The following is a 16308-nucleotide window of genomic DNA, read 5'->3' as shown; positions in this document are numbered from 1 at the left end:
ATAAAGAATAGAATAGAATAGAATAGAATAGAATAGAATAGAATAGAATTCGGAATGGAACAGAACAGAATAGAAATAGGAATAGAATAGGAATAGAATAAATAGAAATTGGAATAGAACAGTTATAGAGGTGCAAATGACAGACTCAATCATTCCTCTGTAGAACTAGATCAGCAGCTCCTTGGGCAGTTGCGCTTTCTGAGTTGGCGCAGAAAGAACATTTTTTGTTGTGCTTTTTTGATGATGTTTTTGATGTTCTGTGTCCATTTTAAGTCTCGAGATATGATAGAACCCAGAAATTTGAAGGTCTCTACTGTTGATAGTCTAGGAGGAGATAATTCCAGTTCAATTCCTGGTCTTTCTCTTCCTTTCTTTTTATGGGCAACTATTTGTCTAAGGAAGGGTTTTCTCAACCCTGGTAATTTTAAGCCATGTGGAATTCTGGGAGTTGAAGTCCACGCAGCTTAAGGTCGCTAAGGTTCAGGTGTTGTTTGTTCAGCTGGAAAACCCAGATGGATGGACTTCAACGTCCAGAATCCTCTGCAACGCCCAAAGAATTCTGGGAGTCGAACTTCAGAAGTTTGGGAACAAAGGTTGGAAGGAAACAGCTAGCCTGACACTCAAGAAATATCACACAATTCCCAGTCTTCCAGGTAGCACTGGTCATGCCTTACTTGTAAATAATCCTGTTTTTAGACGAAACTGTTCTCTTCCCCCTTTTCACAGGTTCTTTTCCTAAAATCTTTTTGCTTGCTAGAAGTTGCTGAAGATTTGAAAAGTAAGGCGCACCAGTGGATTGGGCTGTAGAGATGCCAAAGCTGGATCTGAAAAACGGCTGTGTGAATTCTGTTAAACTTTATCCTGGTGCTCCCTCTAGTGACCCTGAGGAAGAAGAGCTATTCGGGATCATGTGTGTTTGTGTGTGTGTTTGTGTGTGTGTATGCACACACAAAAGGAAAGAGGAGGAAAAGGGGAATTTGTCAGATAAGACAGACAAAAAGACCGGCATTTTTCAACCGTGGGAACTTTGAAGCCCGGTGGACTTCAACTCCCAGAATTCCCCAGCCATTGCCTTCAAGTTGCCAAGGTTGAGAAAGGCCAAGGGAGAGCCTCACGAGGGAAGGCCAGCAGCTCCCCAGGAGGGAAATTAAGATCACATTAGCTGCTTTTTAAAAAAAAAAAACAGGCCACAAAAAGAACACTATATCAGAGTGAAACGGGAGGGAGGGAGGAAGGAGAAAGGTAGGTAGAAGGAAAGAAGGAAGGAGGGAAGGAAGGAAGGAGGAAGGAAAGGAAGGAAAGAAGGAAGGAGAGAGATAGGTAGGTAGGAAGGAAGGAGAAGGAGGGAAGGAAGGAAGGAAGGAGAAAAGGAAGGAAGGAAGGAGAAAAGGTAGGTAGGTTAGGAGGAAGGAGAAGGAGGGAAAGGAGGAAAGGAAGGTAGGCAGGTAGGAAGGAGAAAAGGAAGGAAGGAAAGAAGGAGAAAGGAAGGTAGGCAGGTAGGAAGGAAGAAAGGAAGAAGAAAGGTAGGAAGGAAGAAAGGAAGGAAGGAGAAAAGGTAGGTAGCTGGGAGGAAGGAGAAGAGGAAAGGAGGAAGGAAGGTAGGTAGGAAGGAGAAAGGCAGGTAGGAGGAAGAAAGGAAGGAGGGAGGAGGAGGAAGGAAGGAGGGTAGGAAGGAAAGAAGGAAGGAAGGAAGGAAGGAGGAAGGAAGGAAGGAGAAAGGTAGGTAAGTAGGAGGAAGGAGAAGGAGGGAAAGGAGGAGGAAAGGAAGGTAGGAAGGAAGGAAGGAGAAAAGGAAGGAAGAAAGGAAGGAAGGAAGGAAGGAAGGAAGGAAGGAAGGAAGGAAGGAGAAAGGTAGGTAGGTAGGAGGAAGGAGAAGAGGAAAGGAGGAAGGAAGGTAGGAAGGAAGGAGAAAGGCAGGTAGGAGGAAGGAAGGAAGGAAGGAGGGAGGGAGGGAGGGAAGGAAGGAAGGCGGGTAGGAAGGAAAGAAGGAAGGAAGGAGGGAAGGAAGGAAGGAGAAAAGGTAGGTAGGTAGGAGGAAGGAGAAGGAGGGAAAGGAGGAGGAAAGGAAGGTAGGAAGGAAGGAGAAAAGGAAGGAAGGAAGGAAGGAAGGAGAAAAGGTAGGTAGGTAGGAGGAAGGAGAAAGAGGGAAAGGAGGAAAGGAAGGTAGGAAGGAAGGAGAAAGGCAGGTAGGAGGAAGGAAGCAAGGAGGGAGGAAGGATGGAAGGTAGGCAGGTAGGAAGGAAGGAAGGAAGGAAGGAAGGAAGGAGAAAAGGTAGGTAGGTAGGAGGAAAGAGGAAAGGAAAGAAGGTAGAAGGAAGGAAGGGGAAAGGTAGGTAGGAGGAAGGAAGGAAGGAAACCTCAACCAGGGCTGGTGAAACAGACTTCCTTGAGAGATCCAGGTGTCCCCAGATGCCCTCAGCCCTCCTTTCCCAGTTCCGCATCTGGTCACATTCACACTTTTTTTAAAAAAAAAAACCTGTTTGCAAAGCTGGGCTGTCCCTCCCTTTGCCTCGTCCATCTTGGTTTGCTTTTCAGACCTGACCCAAGGCAGAGAGACTCAGCCAGCTTGGTCCCCCCAACGGGTCGTCTCTCAAGAAAGCCTTCCAGAACAAGAGAGGGGTGTGTGTGTGTGTGTGTGTGTGTGTGAACACCGAGATGCGGCTGCAGCCCCCTCCTCGGAAGAGATGGAGATCTACCCCCCCCTCCTCCCTCCGGACTGGTCCCACCCAGAGTTACCTTCATGCTACATGCCAGCTCCATCAGTTTCTTGGCGTTTTCCTCCGAGCGGTACCTCTTGGGGAGCTGCACTCGGAAGAATTTTAAAGCCCCCTCAAAGTCTGTCAGCAGCAAGTCATCCCTGGTGGTCTAGGAACATGCGGGGTGTGGGAGAGAGAAAGAGAGAGAGAGAGAGAGAGGAGAAATTACCGGTCGGCAAGCCTTTCGGCTCCACCTCAAACCCAGAACTAGGCAAAAAGAGTCTGTTTGACAGATGAACAGAGTTGGAAGGGACCTTGTAGGTCATCTCATCCAGGGGTCTCCAACCTTGGCACTTTTAGACTTCTGGACTTCAACTCTCCAGCAAAGCTGGCTGAGGTACTCTGGGAGTTGAAGTCCACAAGTCTTAAAAGTTGACAAGGTTGGAGACCCCCTGCTCTAGGGGACAAAACTCTTGCACAAAATTGGTGCTGCCAATTTAGTGTGCGAGAGAACCGCAGAGCCTCTCTCGGCCTCCCCAACCCGTCTCCTGATTCGGTTTGGGACTCCAATCCTTTCCGGCAACCCCCCAAGTTAAGAAAGATCCGGAACAACGGGAGGAAGGTCCCAGGAATATCAGCAAGCCCATGCTTCCCAACTCCCCCTCCGCCTCTTGGTAGCTCCTTGGACTTGAGGCTGAAACGATTCTGATCCCCAAGGAATTCAAATTCCAGCTGTCTCAGCTCGGCCTGCCTCGTGGTTGAAGAGCCCGGCAGGAATGGTAAGACTTGGCCCGGAAATGGTCATACTCACTTTTAACAGTCCAAGTGCGACGTTGAAAATAACACTGATGCCCTGTAAAAGAAAAGAGAAGGGGATAAAAAAAACCCCTAAATGTCCACAGGTTTAACGGCTGAACAGAGTTGGAAGGGACCTTGTAGGTCATCTAGTCCAACCCCCCGCCCAAGCAGCCGAGAAGGAAGGAAGGAAGGAAGGAAGGAAGGAAGGAAGGAAGGAAGGAAGGAAGGAAGGAAGGAAGGAAGGAAGGAGATAGGGAAGAAGGTAGGTAGGTAGGAAGGAAGGAATGAAGGAAGGATGGATGGATGGAAGGAAGGAAGGAAGGAAGGAAGGAAAATAGGTAGCTAAGTAAGTCAGTAGGTAGGTAGGAAGGAAGGAGGAAGGAAGGAAAGAAAGAAAGAAAGAAGATAGGAAGGAAGGATGGATGGATGGAAGGAAGGAAGGAAGGAAGGAAGGAAGGAAGGAAAGAAAGAAGATAGGTAGGAAGGATGGAAGGAGGGAAGGAAGGAAAGAAAGAAGATAGGTAGGTAGGTAGGTAGGTAGGTAGGAAGGAAGGAAGGAAGAAGAAAGAAGATAGTTAGGCAAGTAGGTAGGAAGGAAGGAAGGAGAAAGATAGGAAGGAAGGAAGGAAAGAAGGTAGGTAGGAAGAAGGAAGGAAAATAGGTAGCAAAGTAAGTCAGTAGGTAGGAAGGAAGGAAGAAGAAAGATAGGTAAGAAGAAAGGAAAGAAAGATAGGAAGGAAGGATGGATGGATGGATGGAAGGAAGGAAGGAGAAAGGTAGATAGGAAGGAAGGAAGGAAGGAAAAAAAGAAAGAAGATAGGTAGGTAGGTAGGAGGAAGGAAGGAAGGAAGGAAGGAAGGAAGGAAGGAGAAAGGTAGGTAGGTAGGAAGGAAGGAGAAAAGGGAGGACGAAGGAAAGAAAGAAGGTAGGTAGGAAGAAGGAAGGAGGAAGAGGACATAGGACTATGACTGTTTGAACTCTGGAGGGAGGAGGGTTCAAGAGAGGAAATACTTTTATACAATTATAATTACTTTCATTCTGGCTTTGCTTTCCTTGCAACCGGACGTGTTTAGTAAAAATTACCAATCTCTTCAAACTGATGGAGTTGGGTCTTTATTTTCTTAAACACTGATAGGAGGCAAGCTGACAATGAGAGACAGAGCTCTGTTGAAGAGCAAGGACCACCCCCTCCTGATCCGGGGGCTCGGAGAGTGGAGAGAAGGCATGAACAACAATGCCCCGCCCATCTTCACAAGGCACACCTGGGGAATGAGACTTAAGGAGAAGCTGTGGGGAGGGGCATTTGTCGGGAACAAACAACGTTTGAACCTTCCAAGAGTCTTTGCATTCTTTCTGGCGTTCTGGACTAATTATCTGGAACTTTTGCTTCCTGATTTGCCCTTGATTGGTCAAATGGGCCTCTGGTGGCTCAGACTGCTGTTATTAACACAGCTGCTTGCAATTACTGCAGGTTCAAGTCCCACCAGGCCCAAGGTTGACTCAGCCTTCCATCCTTTATAAGGTAGGTAAAATGACGACCCAGATTGTTGGGGGCAATAAGTTGACTTTGTATATAATATACAAAAGGATGAAGACTATTGCTTGACATAGTGTAAGCCGCCCTGAGTCTTCGGAGAAGGGCGGGATATAAATGCAAATTAAAAAAAAAAAAGAATTTGGATTTATTGCTGTGCAGCCTTGGTGCAGACAGGGCTGGGCTGGATTAAATGCAGCCAGAGGCTGCTTGAGGTTTGTATGGGGGGTTTGTCATCACTTTGCTCTGGGACTTGCCAGAAACATGGTAGTGTTTGGGGACGTTTGGAGCAATAATTTGAACTGCCAGCTGTTTGTGTTATCTCGGTGCCGTGCCCTGGGTCATCACACGGACGTATGAGTGCAAGTCTCAGAGGCAGCCTGAGATGTACCTCGGGTAAGGCAAGAAAGAGGAAGAAGAAAGAAAGAAAGAAAGAAAGAAGGTAGGTAGGTAGGTAGGAGGAAGGAAGGAAAAGTATCCTGGGTGTGAATTAAAAAGAAGGAGAGAGGAAGGAAGGGAGGAGGGAGGAGAGAGGAAGGAAACCTCAACCAGATCCAGGTGTTCCCAGCCCCTCCTTTCCCAGTTCTACATCTGGTAACAAACAAAAACCTTTCCCAGGCAGCTGGGTTTTTGGGGGGCCTGGGGCCAGCTTTAGGAGTTTGGGTGGGTGGGCACCTACCTCGCACAGCAACAGGTCGATGATATGGAAGACCATGTAGAGGGGAATTTTGCGGTAAAAGGTTAGGAACCACTGGGAAGCATACATGTGGGCTTCCAAGTTGATATCGAGAAGTGGCTGTAGAGATCGGGATGTATTCCTGAAGCGGAAGAGGGAAGACACTGAGAAACCGACCCGGCACTGAAATACGGGAAGTCCTCGACTTACGGCCGCAATGGAGCCCAACATTTCTGTTGCTAACGCAGGGGTCAGCCGCCTGTGGCTCTATCCGATCCCTCTGCTGCGGCTCCGTTGCTCAAAATATGCGTCACAACCGCCAATGAGGGATACCTGCCGGCTTTTCCATCCTTTTTTTTTTTTTTGTAAATTACAATTTAAATGGGTTTTATGTCGGTCTATGACCGTTTTAGTTGGATTCGGCCTATTAAAATATTTGTTTTTAATTCTGTTTTAAACTTGCTGTTTGCATTTTGTGTTTTTAAATATGGCTGTAAACCGCCCTGAGTCCTTCGGGAGAAGGGCGGTATAGAAATTAAATTATACATAAATAAATAAATGAAATGTTTTTGTTGCGCGGAGAAATAAAAACGTGCTTTCTCTGTAGCAGGTCATCGATTTCATAAATGCAACACACTGTAGTTTTGTTTTTTTATACAGAGCATAAAGGTAAAAAAACGATAAATGCACAGCGTTAACTTTATTTTAGATATCAAAAGGGTTTTTGTGGCTCCCGGTGTTTTCTTTTCGGTGGGAAATGGCTCCAAAATGGCTCTTTTGAGTGTCTAAGGTTTGCCGACCCCTGTGCTAACGTTTAAGCGAGTTTGCCCTGTTTTATGACCTTCCTTGCCACAAGATGTTCAGGGACACTGCGACCATCATAAATAGAAGTCAGTATGCCAAATTTGGGATCCCATCAGCACGGGGATGCTGCAACGGTCGTTAAGAGTGGAAAACGGTCATAAAAGTCACTCTTTTTGCCCCGAATCCCATAAATATTGGTTAAAAATTAGAGTGGCTACAGGAAATCACGAATGAACAATTGGATCTAGAACCGAAACTTTTTTTATTGGGGATTTTCAAAAAAATATATGTGAAGAGCACGAAGTATTTAATACTACTCATATTAACTGCTGCTAGGATGGCCTTCGCTCAATGTTGGAAACAGCCATGTATACCTACGGAGAAACTTGTTATACAAGAGGTCATGAACTGCGCAGAAATGGACAAACTAATGCTGAGTTTAAAAGATAAAGAGACATCGGTATTTTATAATATATGGGAAAAGTGGTATAAACGGATAGAAAGGAGATAGACAAGGATAGTTAGTTACTAAGTATAAACAATAGATAAAACAAGAACGCAAATATATACAATTCAATGTTTGTAATCATTGCACAAATTATTGTTATAAGAAAAACACCACAAATAGCTGTTAAGTCAGCGGTTCTACTCAACCTGTGGGTCGGGACCCTGTTGGGGGTCGAATGACGATTTGCCAGGGTCGCCTAAGACCATCGGAATCTGGGAAGTATACTTGCAGTCGAAAATCGCGCTCAATGGTTGACTCCACAAGCCAGCTGCAGGCTCTTCAAATCGCTTCAGGCGCGATGAATTAAAGAGAAATCTTTGCTCTGATGTCTCCCTCTCAAGCCAGCTGCAATCGCTCCCAATCGCTAGCCTAATCTGGCTTCAGGCGCGATAGATAAACTTAATAGGGGAGGAGTCTCCGCTTTAATGCCTCCGTCCTCAAGGCAATCGCAGCAGTTCAGATCGCTAGCCTAATCTGGCTTCAGGCGCGATCAATTCAAAACGAAAATAATTTTATGGTTAGTCATACATCGTGGAATTATATTAAAGAGGTCGCAGCACTATAAAGGTTGAGAACCACTGTGTTAAGTGATATAACCTTTTCTTTTTTTCTATGTTTTTAATGTAAAAAAAGTTTAATAAAATTTTTTTTTTTAAAAAGTCACTCTTTTCAGGGTCGTCGTAACATTGAACGGTCGGGGACTACCTGTAACGTCATTATCCCAACACCACTAAAAAAAAAAACCCCACCCTCCAGATCAGGGGTCTCCAACCTCAGCAACTTTAAGACTTGGGGACTTCAACTCCCAGAATCCCTCAGCCAGCAAAGCAGTCTTCACCACCTCTCTATTGTGGACTCCCGCAGCTTTGCCCACACTGTTTCCTAGCAGAACAATTAAAAATACCGTATTTTTTTCGGACTATAAGATGCACCTAGATTTACAGGAGGAAAACAAGAAAAAAAAAATTACTTTTTAGCCTCCGTGCATCGCGTTTTCGCCCTCTTTGGCCCTCAGAAGCACTCTGCAGTGCTCCGCATGTCCCGTTTTGCCAAAATGCACTTTTGGCCCGCTTCTGGGGCAGGAGGAGAAAGCGCGATCGCAGAGGGTTCGGGAGGCCAAAAACAGGCCACAAAAAGAACACTATATCAGAGTGAAACGGAGGGAGGGAGGAAGGAGAAGGTAGGTAGAAGGAAAGAAGGAAGGAGGAAGGAAGGAAGGAGGAAGGAAAGGAAGGAAAGAAGGAAGGAGAGAGAAAGGTAGGTAGGAAGGAAGGAGAAGGAGGGAAGGAAGGAAGGAAGGAAGGAGAAAAGGAAGGAAGGAGAAAAGGTAGGTAGGTTAGGAGGAAGGAGAAGGAGGGAAAGGAGGAGGAAGGAAGGTAGGAAGGAAAGAAGGAGAAAAGGAAGGAAGGAAGAAGGAGAAAGGTGGGTAGGCAGGTAGGAAGGAAGGAGAAGGAAGGAAGGAAGGAAGGAAGAAAGGAAGAAAAGAGAAAAGGTAGGTAGGTAGGAGGAAGGAGAAAGGGAAAGGAGGAAAGGAAGGTAGGTAGGAAGGAGAAAGGCAGGTAGGAGGAAGAAAGGAAGGAGGGAGGGAGGGAGGGAAGGAGGGTAGGAAGGAAGAAAGAAGGAAGGAAGGAAGGAAGGAGGAAGGAAGGAAGGAGGAAGGAGGAGGAGGAGGAAGGAGAAGGAGGAAGGAGGAGGAAGGAAGGAAGGAAGGAAGGAAGGAAGGAAGGAAGGAAGGAAGGAGAAAGGTAGGTAGGAGGAAGGAGAAGAGGGAAAGGAGGAAGGAAGGTAGGAAGGAAGGAGAAAGGCAGGTGGGAGGAAGGAAGGAAGGAAGGAGGAGGAGGAGGAAGGAAGGAAGGAGGAGGAAGGAAAGAAGGAAGGAAGGAGGAAGGAAGGAAGGAGAAAGGTAGGTAGGTAGGAGGAAGGAGAAGGAGGAAGGAGGAGGAAGGAAGGAAGGAAGGAAGGAGAAAGGTAGGAAGGAAGGAAGGAAGGAAGGAGAAAAGGTAGGTAGCTGGGAGGAAGGAGAAAGAGGGAAAGGAGGAAAGGAAGGTAGGAAGGAAGGAGAAAGGCAGGTAGGAGGAAGGAAGGAAGGAGGGAGGGAGGGAGGGAAGGAAGGAAGGCGGGTAGGAAGGAAAGAAGGAAGGAAGGAAGGAAGGAAGGAGAAAAGGTAGGTAGGTAGGAGGAAAGAGGAAAGGAAAGAAGGTAGGAGGAAGGAAGGAAGGAAACCTCAACCAGGGCTGGTGAAACAGACTTCCTTGAGAGATCCAGGTGTCCCCAGATGCCCTCAGCCCTCCTTTCCCAGTTCCGCATCTGGTCACATTCACACTTTTTTTTAAAAAAAAAAACCCGTTTGCAAAGCTGGGCTGTCCCTCCCTTTGCCTCGTCCATCTTGGTTTGCTTTTCAGACCTGACCCAAGGCAGAGAGACTCAGCCAGCTTGGTCCCCCCAACGGGTCCTCTCTCAAGAAAGCCTTCCAGAACAAAAGGTGTGTGTTTGTGTGTGTGTGTGAACACCGAGATGCGGCTGCAGCCCCCTCCTCGGAAGAGATGGAGATCTACCCCCCCCTCCTCCCTCCGGACTGGTCCCACCCAGTTACCTTCATGCTACATGCCAGCTCCATCAGTTTCTTGGCGTTTTCCTCCGAGCGGTACCTCTTGGGGAGCTGCACTCGGAAGAATTTTAAAGCCCCCTCAAAGTCTGTCAGCAGCAAGTCGTCCCTGGTGGTCTAGGAACATGCGGGGTGTGGGAGAGAGAGAGAGAGAGAGAGAGGAGAAATTACCGGTCGGCAAGCCTTTCGGCTCCACCTCAAACCCAGAACTAGGCAAAAAGAGTCTGTTTGACAGATGAACAGAGTTGGAAGGGACCTTGTAGGTCATCTCATCCAGGGGTCTCCAACCTTGGCACTTTTAGACTTCTGGACTTCAACTCTCCAGCAAAGCTGGCTGAGGTACTCTGGGAGTTGAAGTCCACAAGTCTTAAAAGTTGACAAGGTTGGAGACCCCCTGCTCTAGAGGACAAAACTCTTGCACAAAATTGGTGCCGCCAATTTAGTGTGCGAGAGAACCGCAGAGCCTCTCTCGGCCTCCCCAACCCATTTCCTGATTCGGTTTGGGACTCCAATCCTTTCCGGCAACCCCCCAAGTTAAGAAAGATCCGGAGCAACGGGAGGAAGGTCCCAGGAATATCAGCAAGCCCATGCTTCCCAACTCCCCCTCCGCCTCTTGGTAGCTCCTTGGACTTGAGGCTGAAACGATTCTGATCCCCAAGGAATTCAAATTCCAGCTGTCTCAGCTCGGCCTGCCTCGTGGTTGAAGAGCCCGGCAGGAATGGTAAGACTTGGCCCGGAAATGGTCATACTCACTTTTAACAGTCCAAGTGCGACGTTGAAAATAACACTGATGCCCTGTAAAAGAAAAGAGAAGGGGATAAAAAAAACCCCTAAATGTCCACAGGTTTAACGGCTGAACAGAGTTGGAAGGGACCTTGTAGGTCATCTAGTCCAACCCCCCGCCCAAGCAGCCGAGAAGGAAGGAAGGAAGGAAGGAAGGAAGGAAGGAAGGAAGGAAGGAAGGAAGGAAGGAAGGAAGGAAGGAGATATGGAAGAAGGTAGGTAGGTAGGAAGGAAGGAATGAAGGAAGGAGATAGGGAAGAAGAAAGGAAGGAAGGAAAATAGGTAGCTAAGTAAGTCAGTAGGTAGGTAGGAAGGAAGGAGAAAGATAGGTAAGAAGAAAGGAAAGAAAGATAGGAAGGAAGGATGGATGGATGGAAGGAAGGAAGGAAGGAAGGAAGGAAGGAAGGAAAGAAAGAAGATAGGTAGGAAGGATGGAAGGAGGGAAGGAAGGAAAGAAAGAAGATAGGTAGGTAGGTAGGTAGGTAGGAAGGAAGGAAAGAAAGAAAGAAAGAAGATAGTTAGGCAAGTAGGTAGGAAGGAAGGAAGGAGAAAAGGGAGGACGAAGGGAAGAAAGAAGGTAGGTAGGAAGAAGGAAGGAAGGAAAATAGGTAGCTAAGTAAGTCAGTAGGTAGGTAGGAAGGAAGAGAGAGAAGAAAGGAAGGAAGAAAGAAAGAAGATAGGAAGGAAGGATGGATGGATGGAAGGAAGGAAGAGAAGAGAGGAAGGAAGGAAGGAAGGAAAAAAAGAAGATAGGTAGGTAGGTAGGAAGGAAGGAAGGAAGGAAGGAAGGAAGGAAGGAAGGAAGGAAGGAAAGAAAGAAGATAGTTAGGCAAGTAGGTAGGTAGGAAGGAAGGAGAAAAGGGAGGACGAAGGAAAGAAAGAAGGTAGGTAGGAAGAAGGAAGGAAGGAAAGAAAGAAAGAAAGAAGATAAGTCAGAAGGAAGGGAGGGAGGGAGGAAGGCAGGAAGGAAAAGTATCCTGGGTGGGAATTAAAAAAAGAAGGGAGAGAGGAAGGAAGGGAGGGAGGGAGGAAGGCAGGAAGGAAAAGTATCCTGGGTGTGAATTAAAAAAAGAAGGGAGAGAGGAAGGAAGGGAGGGAGGGAGGGAGAGAGGAAGGAAACCTCAACCAGATCCAGGTGTTCTCAGCCCTCCTTTCCCAGTTCTACATCTGGTAACAAACAAAAAAACCTTTCCCAGGCAGCTGGGTTTTTTTTGGGGGGGGGGCCTGGGGCCAGCTTTGGCGGAGTTTGGGTGGGTGGGCACCCCTACCTCGCACAGCAGCAGGTCGATGATATGGAAGACCATGTAGAGGGGGAATTTTGCGGTAAAAAGGGTTAGGAACCACTGGGAAGCATACATGTGGGCTTCCAAGTTGATATCGAGGAAGTGGCTGTAGAGATCGGGGATGTATTCCTGAAACGGAAAGAGGGAAGACACTGAGAAACCGACCCGGCACTGAAATACGGGAAGTCCTCGACTTACGGCCGCAATGGAGCCCAACATTTCTGTTGCTAACGCAGGGGTCAGCCGCCTGTGGCTCTTTCCGATCCCTCTGCTGCGGCTCCGTTGCTCAAAATATGCGTCACAACCGCCAATGAGCGATACCTGCCGGCTTTTCCATCCTTTTTTTTTTTTTTGGCCTGGAGTTCAAAATTACTGGCCTAAGCGTAATTTTAAATTGCAATTTTAAATGGGTTTTATGTCGGTCTATGACCGTTTTAGTTGGATTCGGCCTATTAAAATATTTGTTTTTAATTCTGTTTTAAACTTGCTGTTTGCATTTTGTGTTTTTAAATATGGCTGTAAACCGCCCTGAGTCCTTCGGGAGAAGGGCGGTATAGAAATTAAATTATACATAAATAAATAAATGAAATGTTTTTGTTGCGCGGAGAAATAAAAACGTGCTTTCTCTGTAGCAGGTCATCGATTTCATAAATGCAACACACTGTAGTTTTGTTTTTTTATACAGAGCATAAAGGTAAAAAAACGATAAATGCACAGCGTTAACTTTATTTTAGATATCAAAAGGGTTTTTGTGGCTCCCGGTGTTTTCTTTTCGGTGGGAAATGGCTCCAAAATGGCTCTTTTGAGTGTCTAAGGTTTGCCGACCCCTGTGCTAACGTTTAAGCGAGTTTGCCCTGTTTTATGACCTTCCTTGCCACAAGATGTTCAGGGACACTGCGACCATCATAAATAGAAGTCAGTATGCCAAATTTGGGATCCCATCAGCACGGGGATGCTGCAACGGTCGTTAAGAGTGGAAAACGGTCATAAAAGTCACTCTTTTTGCCCCGAATCCCATAAATATTGGTTAAAAATTAGAGTGGCTACAGGAAATCACGAATGAACAATTGGATCTAGAACCGAAACTTTTTTTATTGGGGATTTTCAAAAAAATATATGTGAAGAGCACGAAGTATTTAATACTACTCATATTAACTGCTGCTAGGATGGCCTTCGCTCAATGTTGGAAACAGCCATGTATACCTACGGAGAAACTTGTTATACAAAATATCATGAATTGCGCAGAAATGGACAAACTAATGCTGAGTTTAAAAGATAAAGAGACATCGGTATTTTATAATATATGGGAACAGTGGTATAAACGGATAGAAAGGAGATAGACAAGGATAGTTAGTTACTAAGTATAAACAATAGATAAAACAAGAACGCAAATATATACAATTCAATGTTTGTAATCATTGCACAAATTATTGTTATAAGAAAAACACCACAAATAGCTGTTAAGTCAGCGGTTCTCAACCTGTGGGTCGGGACCCTGTTGGGGGTCGAATGACGATTTGCCAGGGGTCGCCTAAGACCATCGGAAATACGGGAAGTATACTTGCGAGTCGAAAAATCGCGCTCCAATGGTTGACTCCACAAGCCAGCTGCAGGCTCTTCAAATCGCTTCAGGCGCGATGAATTAAAAAAGAGAGAAATCTTTGCTCTGATGTCTCCCTCTCAAGCCAGCTGCAATCGCTCCCAATCGCTAGCCTAATCTGGCTTCAGGCGCGATAGATAAACTTAATAGGGGAGGAGTCTCCGCTTTAATGCCTCCGTCCTCAAGGCAATCGCAAGCAGTTCAGATCGCTAGCCAATACGGCTTCAGGCGCGATCAATTCAAAACGAAAATAATTTTATGGTTGGGGTCGCCACATCGTGGGGAATTGTATTAAAGGGGTCGCAGCACTATAAAGGTTGAGAACCACTGTGTTAAGTGATATAACCTTTTCTTTTTTTTTCTTTTTTTCTATGTTTTTAATGTAAAAAAAGTTTAATAAAATATTTTTTTTTAAAAAGTCACTCTTTTCAGGGTCGTCGTAACATTGAACGGTCGGGGACTACTGTAACGTCATTATCCCAACACCACTAAAAAAAAAACCCCCACCCTCCAGATCAGGGGTCTCCAACCTCAGCAACTTTAAGACTTGGGGACTTCAACTCCCAGAATCCCTCAGCCAGCAAAGCAGTCTTCACCACCTCTCTATTGTGGACTCCCGCAGCTTTGCCCACACTGTTTCCTAGCAGAACAATTAAAAATACCGTATTTTTTTCGGACTATAAGATGCACCTAGATTTACAGGAGGAAAACAAGAAAAAAAAATTAGTTTTTAGCCTCCGTGCATCGCGTTTTCGCCCTCTTTGGCCCTCAGAAGCACTCTGCAGTGCTCCGCATGTCCCGTTTTTGCCAAAAATGCACCCCTTTTTGGCCCGCTTCTGGGGGCCGGGGAGGGAGAAAACGCGATGCGCAGAGGGTTCGGGAGGCCAAAAACAGGCCCGTATTCGGTCTATAAGACGCACCGAAATTTTGACCCACTTTTAAGGGGGGTGGGGAGAGAAAGTGTGTCTTATACTCTGAAAAATACGGTATATATATTTAGAGAGGAAGGAATGATGGTTCTCTCAAGAGACGCCTGGGGATCGCAGTTGAAGAAAAGGCGAGGTGAAGCTACTCAGGAAAGACGGCAGGAAGCACCCAGCTACAAGGAGATCTTTTGAGGGTGCTGTGACTGCCTGTCTTTTCTTTGGCACTCTTCTCCTGAGTAAAGCTGAGCAGCTGTTTGGAAGGGAGACTTAGACTTAAGAGAAGAGAAGAGAAGAGAAGGGAAGGGAAGGGAAGGGAAGGGAAGGGAAGGGAAGGGAAGGGAAGGGAAGGGAAGGGAAGAGATGGCCTGCAGAAGAGAGAAGGGAGAAAGGAGAGAGAAGAAAGGGAGGGAGGGAGGGAAGGAAGGAAAGAAAGAAAGAGAAAGAAAAAAGTGGAGAAGAAAGGGAGAGAAGGAATGAGAGAGAAAGAAGAAACAGAGGGAGGGAGGGCAGGAAAGAAATAAGAAGAGAAAAGAGAAGAGAAGAGAAGAGAAGAGAAGAGAAGAGAAGAGAAGAGAAGAGAAGAGAAGAGAAGGCATGGCGTGCAGAAGAGAGAGGGAAGGAAGGAAAGAGAAGAGAAGAAGAAAGGGAGGGAAGGAAATAAAGAAAAAAGTGGAGAAGAAAGGGAGAGAAGGAAGGAAGGAGAGAGAAAAGAAGAAATGGAGGGAGGGCAGGAAGGAAAGAAGAGAAGAGAAATAAAAATAGAATAGAATAGAATAGAATAGAATAGAATAGAATAGAATAGAATAGAATAGAATAGAATAGAATAGAATAATAACTTTATTGTCACTTTGGGTGTATACTAATCGGCATCCATTAAATATTGTTGCACACAGCTCTCTAAGGGTCACCGCCTCCAATATATACTACATAAACATGGCACAATAAATAAATACAAAATTATACATATACCCACATATATTATATGAAGTAGAGAAGTAACACTGCCTAGTTCGGATGTGTACATGTTTATGATGAGAAAAACGAACCTTGTGAGTTTACCAGACGGATGGCACATAGGGAACAAAGCTGTTCCAGAATCTGGTGGTCCTACTAGAAATACTTCGAAACCTCTTCCCAGAGGGGAGCAACAGAAACAGTCCTTAAAGTGGGTGCGTGGGGTCTCTAACGATGCTTCGAGCTCTAACCACATAGCGCTTATAAGCAGCGTCCTGAATAACGGGAAGTGAGCTTCCTATAATCTTCTCCACTGTCTTCACCACTCTCTGTAGGGACTTTCTATCTGAGGCGCTGCTGCCACCAAACCAGACAGGGATGCAGTTTGTTAAAACCCTCTCAATCCCGCCTCTGTAAAAAAAATGGCCAGGACAGAAGGAGAAAGATGTGCTAAGGGACATTCTTACCTGCATGAGACGTTCCAGCTGATAAAACTTGCAGTGCAGGTCCTCAAAATTCTGTTTGAAAAGCTCCCTGAGTCCGTAGTCGAACATGATTTTGACCAGAACACTAAAGGCCTGTTCTTCAGGCATCTGTCAAAAGATGGGAGAATCAAATCTCCTGTCAGGCGTTTTTTTAAACAAACAGATCCTGAATCTAAACATTTGAGGAAAAACAACGCCTAGTGTTGAAACGAGCTAAACAGATGGGACAGCCAGATCCATCGGCAGGAAATTTGTACAGTAGCAGCCAAAATTGTGGAAACTTTTTGGGGAAAATGTATTTTTGAGGTTTGATGGCTAATAAGACCACTTTTTTTTGTTTGTTTGGGGTTTCAAGAGAATCCTATTCCACTGCTGGAATGGCCTGGGAAGAGACCAGACCTTCACCCAACTGAAAATCTATGGAGCCGATTAAAGAAACTTGTTAGTTAGAAGTGACTCAGCAATAAAACCCAGTTAATAGAAACCATCATTCTATCTTGCTTTCACATGATAACGGCTGCAGAACTAAAAGACTCGGTTCACTCTATGGGAAGACGTTGTAAGGCCATAATTCATACTAAAGGTTACCCAACTAAGTATCAACTGACATGGGAATAATTTTTGTATATCGCATTTTTTCTACGTGTTTCCCTTTT

At 45.8% G+C, this 16308-nt stretch overlaps 1 protein-coding gene across 2 annotated transcripts in view; it reads right to left on the bottom strand.

The window, feature by feature from the left end:
* Window positions 1–16308, bottom strand: part of RABGAP1 (RAB GTPase activating protein 1) — a 99648-nt gene that overhangs the window by 12987 nt on the left and 70353 nt on the right. The window contains exons 16-19 of one of the 2 annotated variants that reach the window (XM_058159259.1): window positions 15635–15760; window positions 11673–11816; window positions 10375–10416; window positions 2737–2865 (exon numbers count right to left, since the gene is read on the bottom strand). In XM_058159259.1, the coding sequence (XP_058015242.1) occupies window positions 2737–2865; window positions 10375–10416; window positions 11673–11816; window positions 15635–15760 (441 nt within the window). Of the gene's footprint in view, window positions 1–2736; window positions 2866–3507; window positions 3550–10374; window positions 10417–11672; window positions 11817–15634; window positions 15761–16308 lie in introns of both variants that reach the window. The other variant, XM_058159258.1, reaches the window with a different exon arrangement.

Source organism: Ahaetulla prasina, chromosome 16 (genome assembly GCF_028640845.1).
Source record: "Ahaetulla prasina isolate Xishuangbanna chromosome 16, ASM2864084v1, whole genome shotgun sequence".
In the NCBI taxonomy this organism is placed as follows: domain Eukaryota; kingdom Metazoa; phylum Chordata; class Lepidosauria; order Squamata; family Colubridae; genus Ahaetulla; species Ahaetulla prasina.
This window is presented reverse-complemented; position numbering and strand designations above follow the sequence as displayed.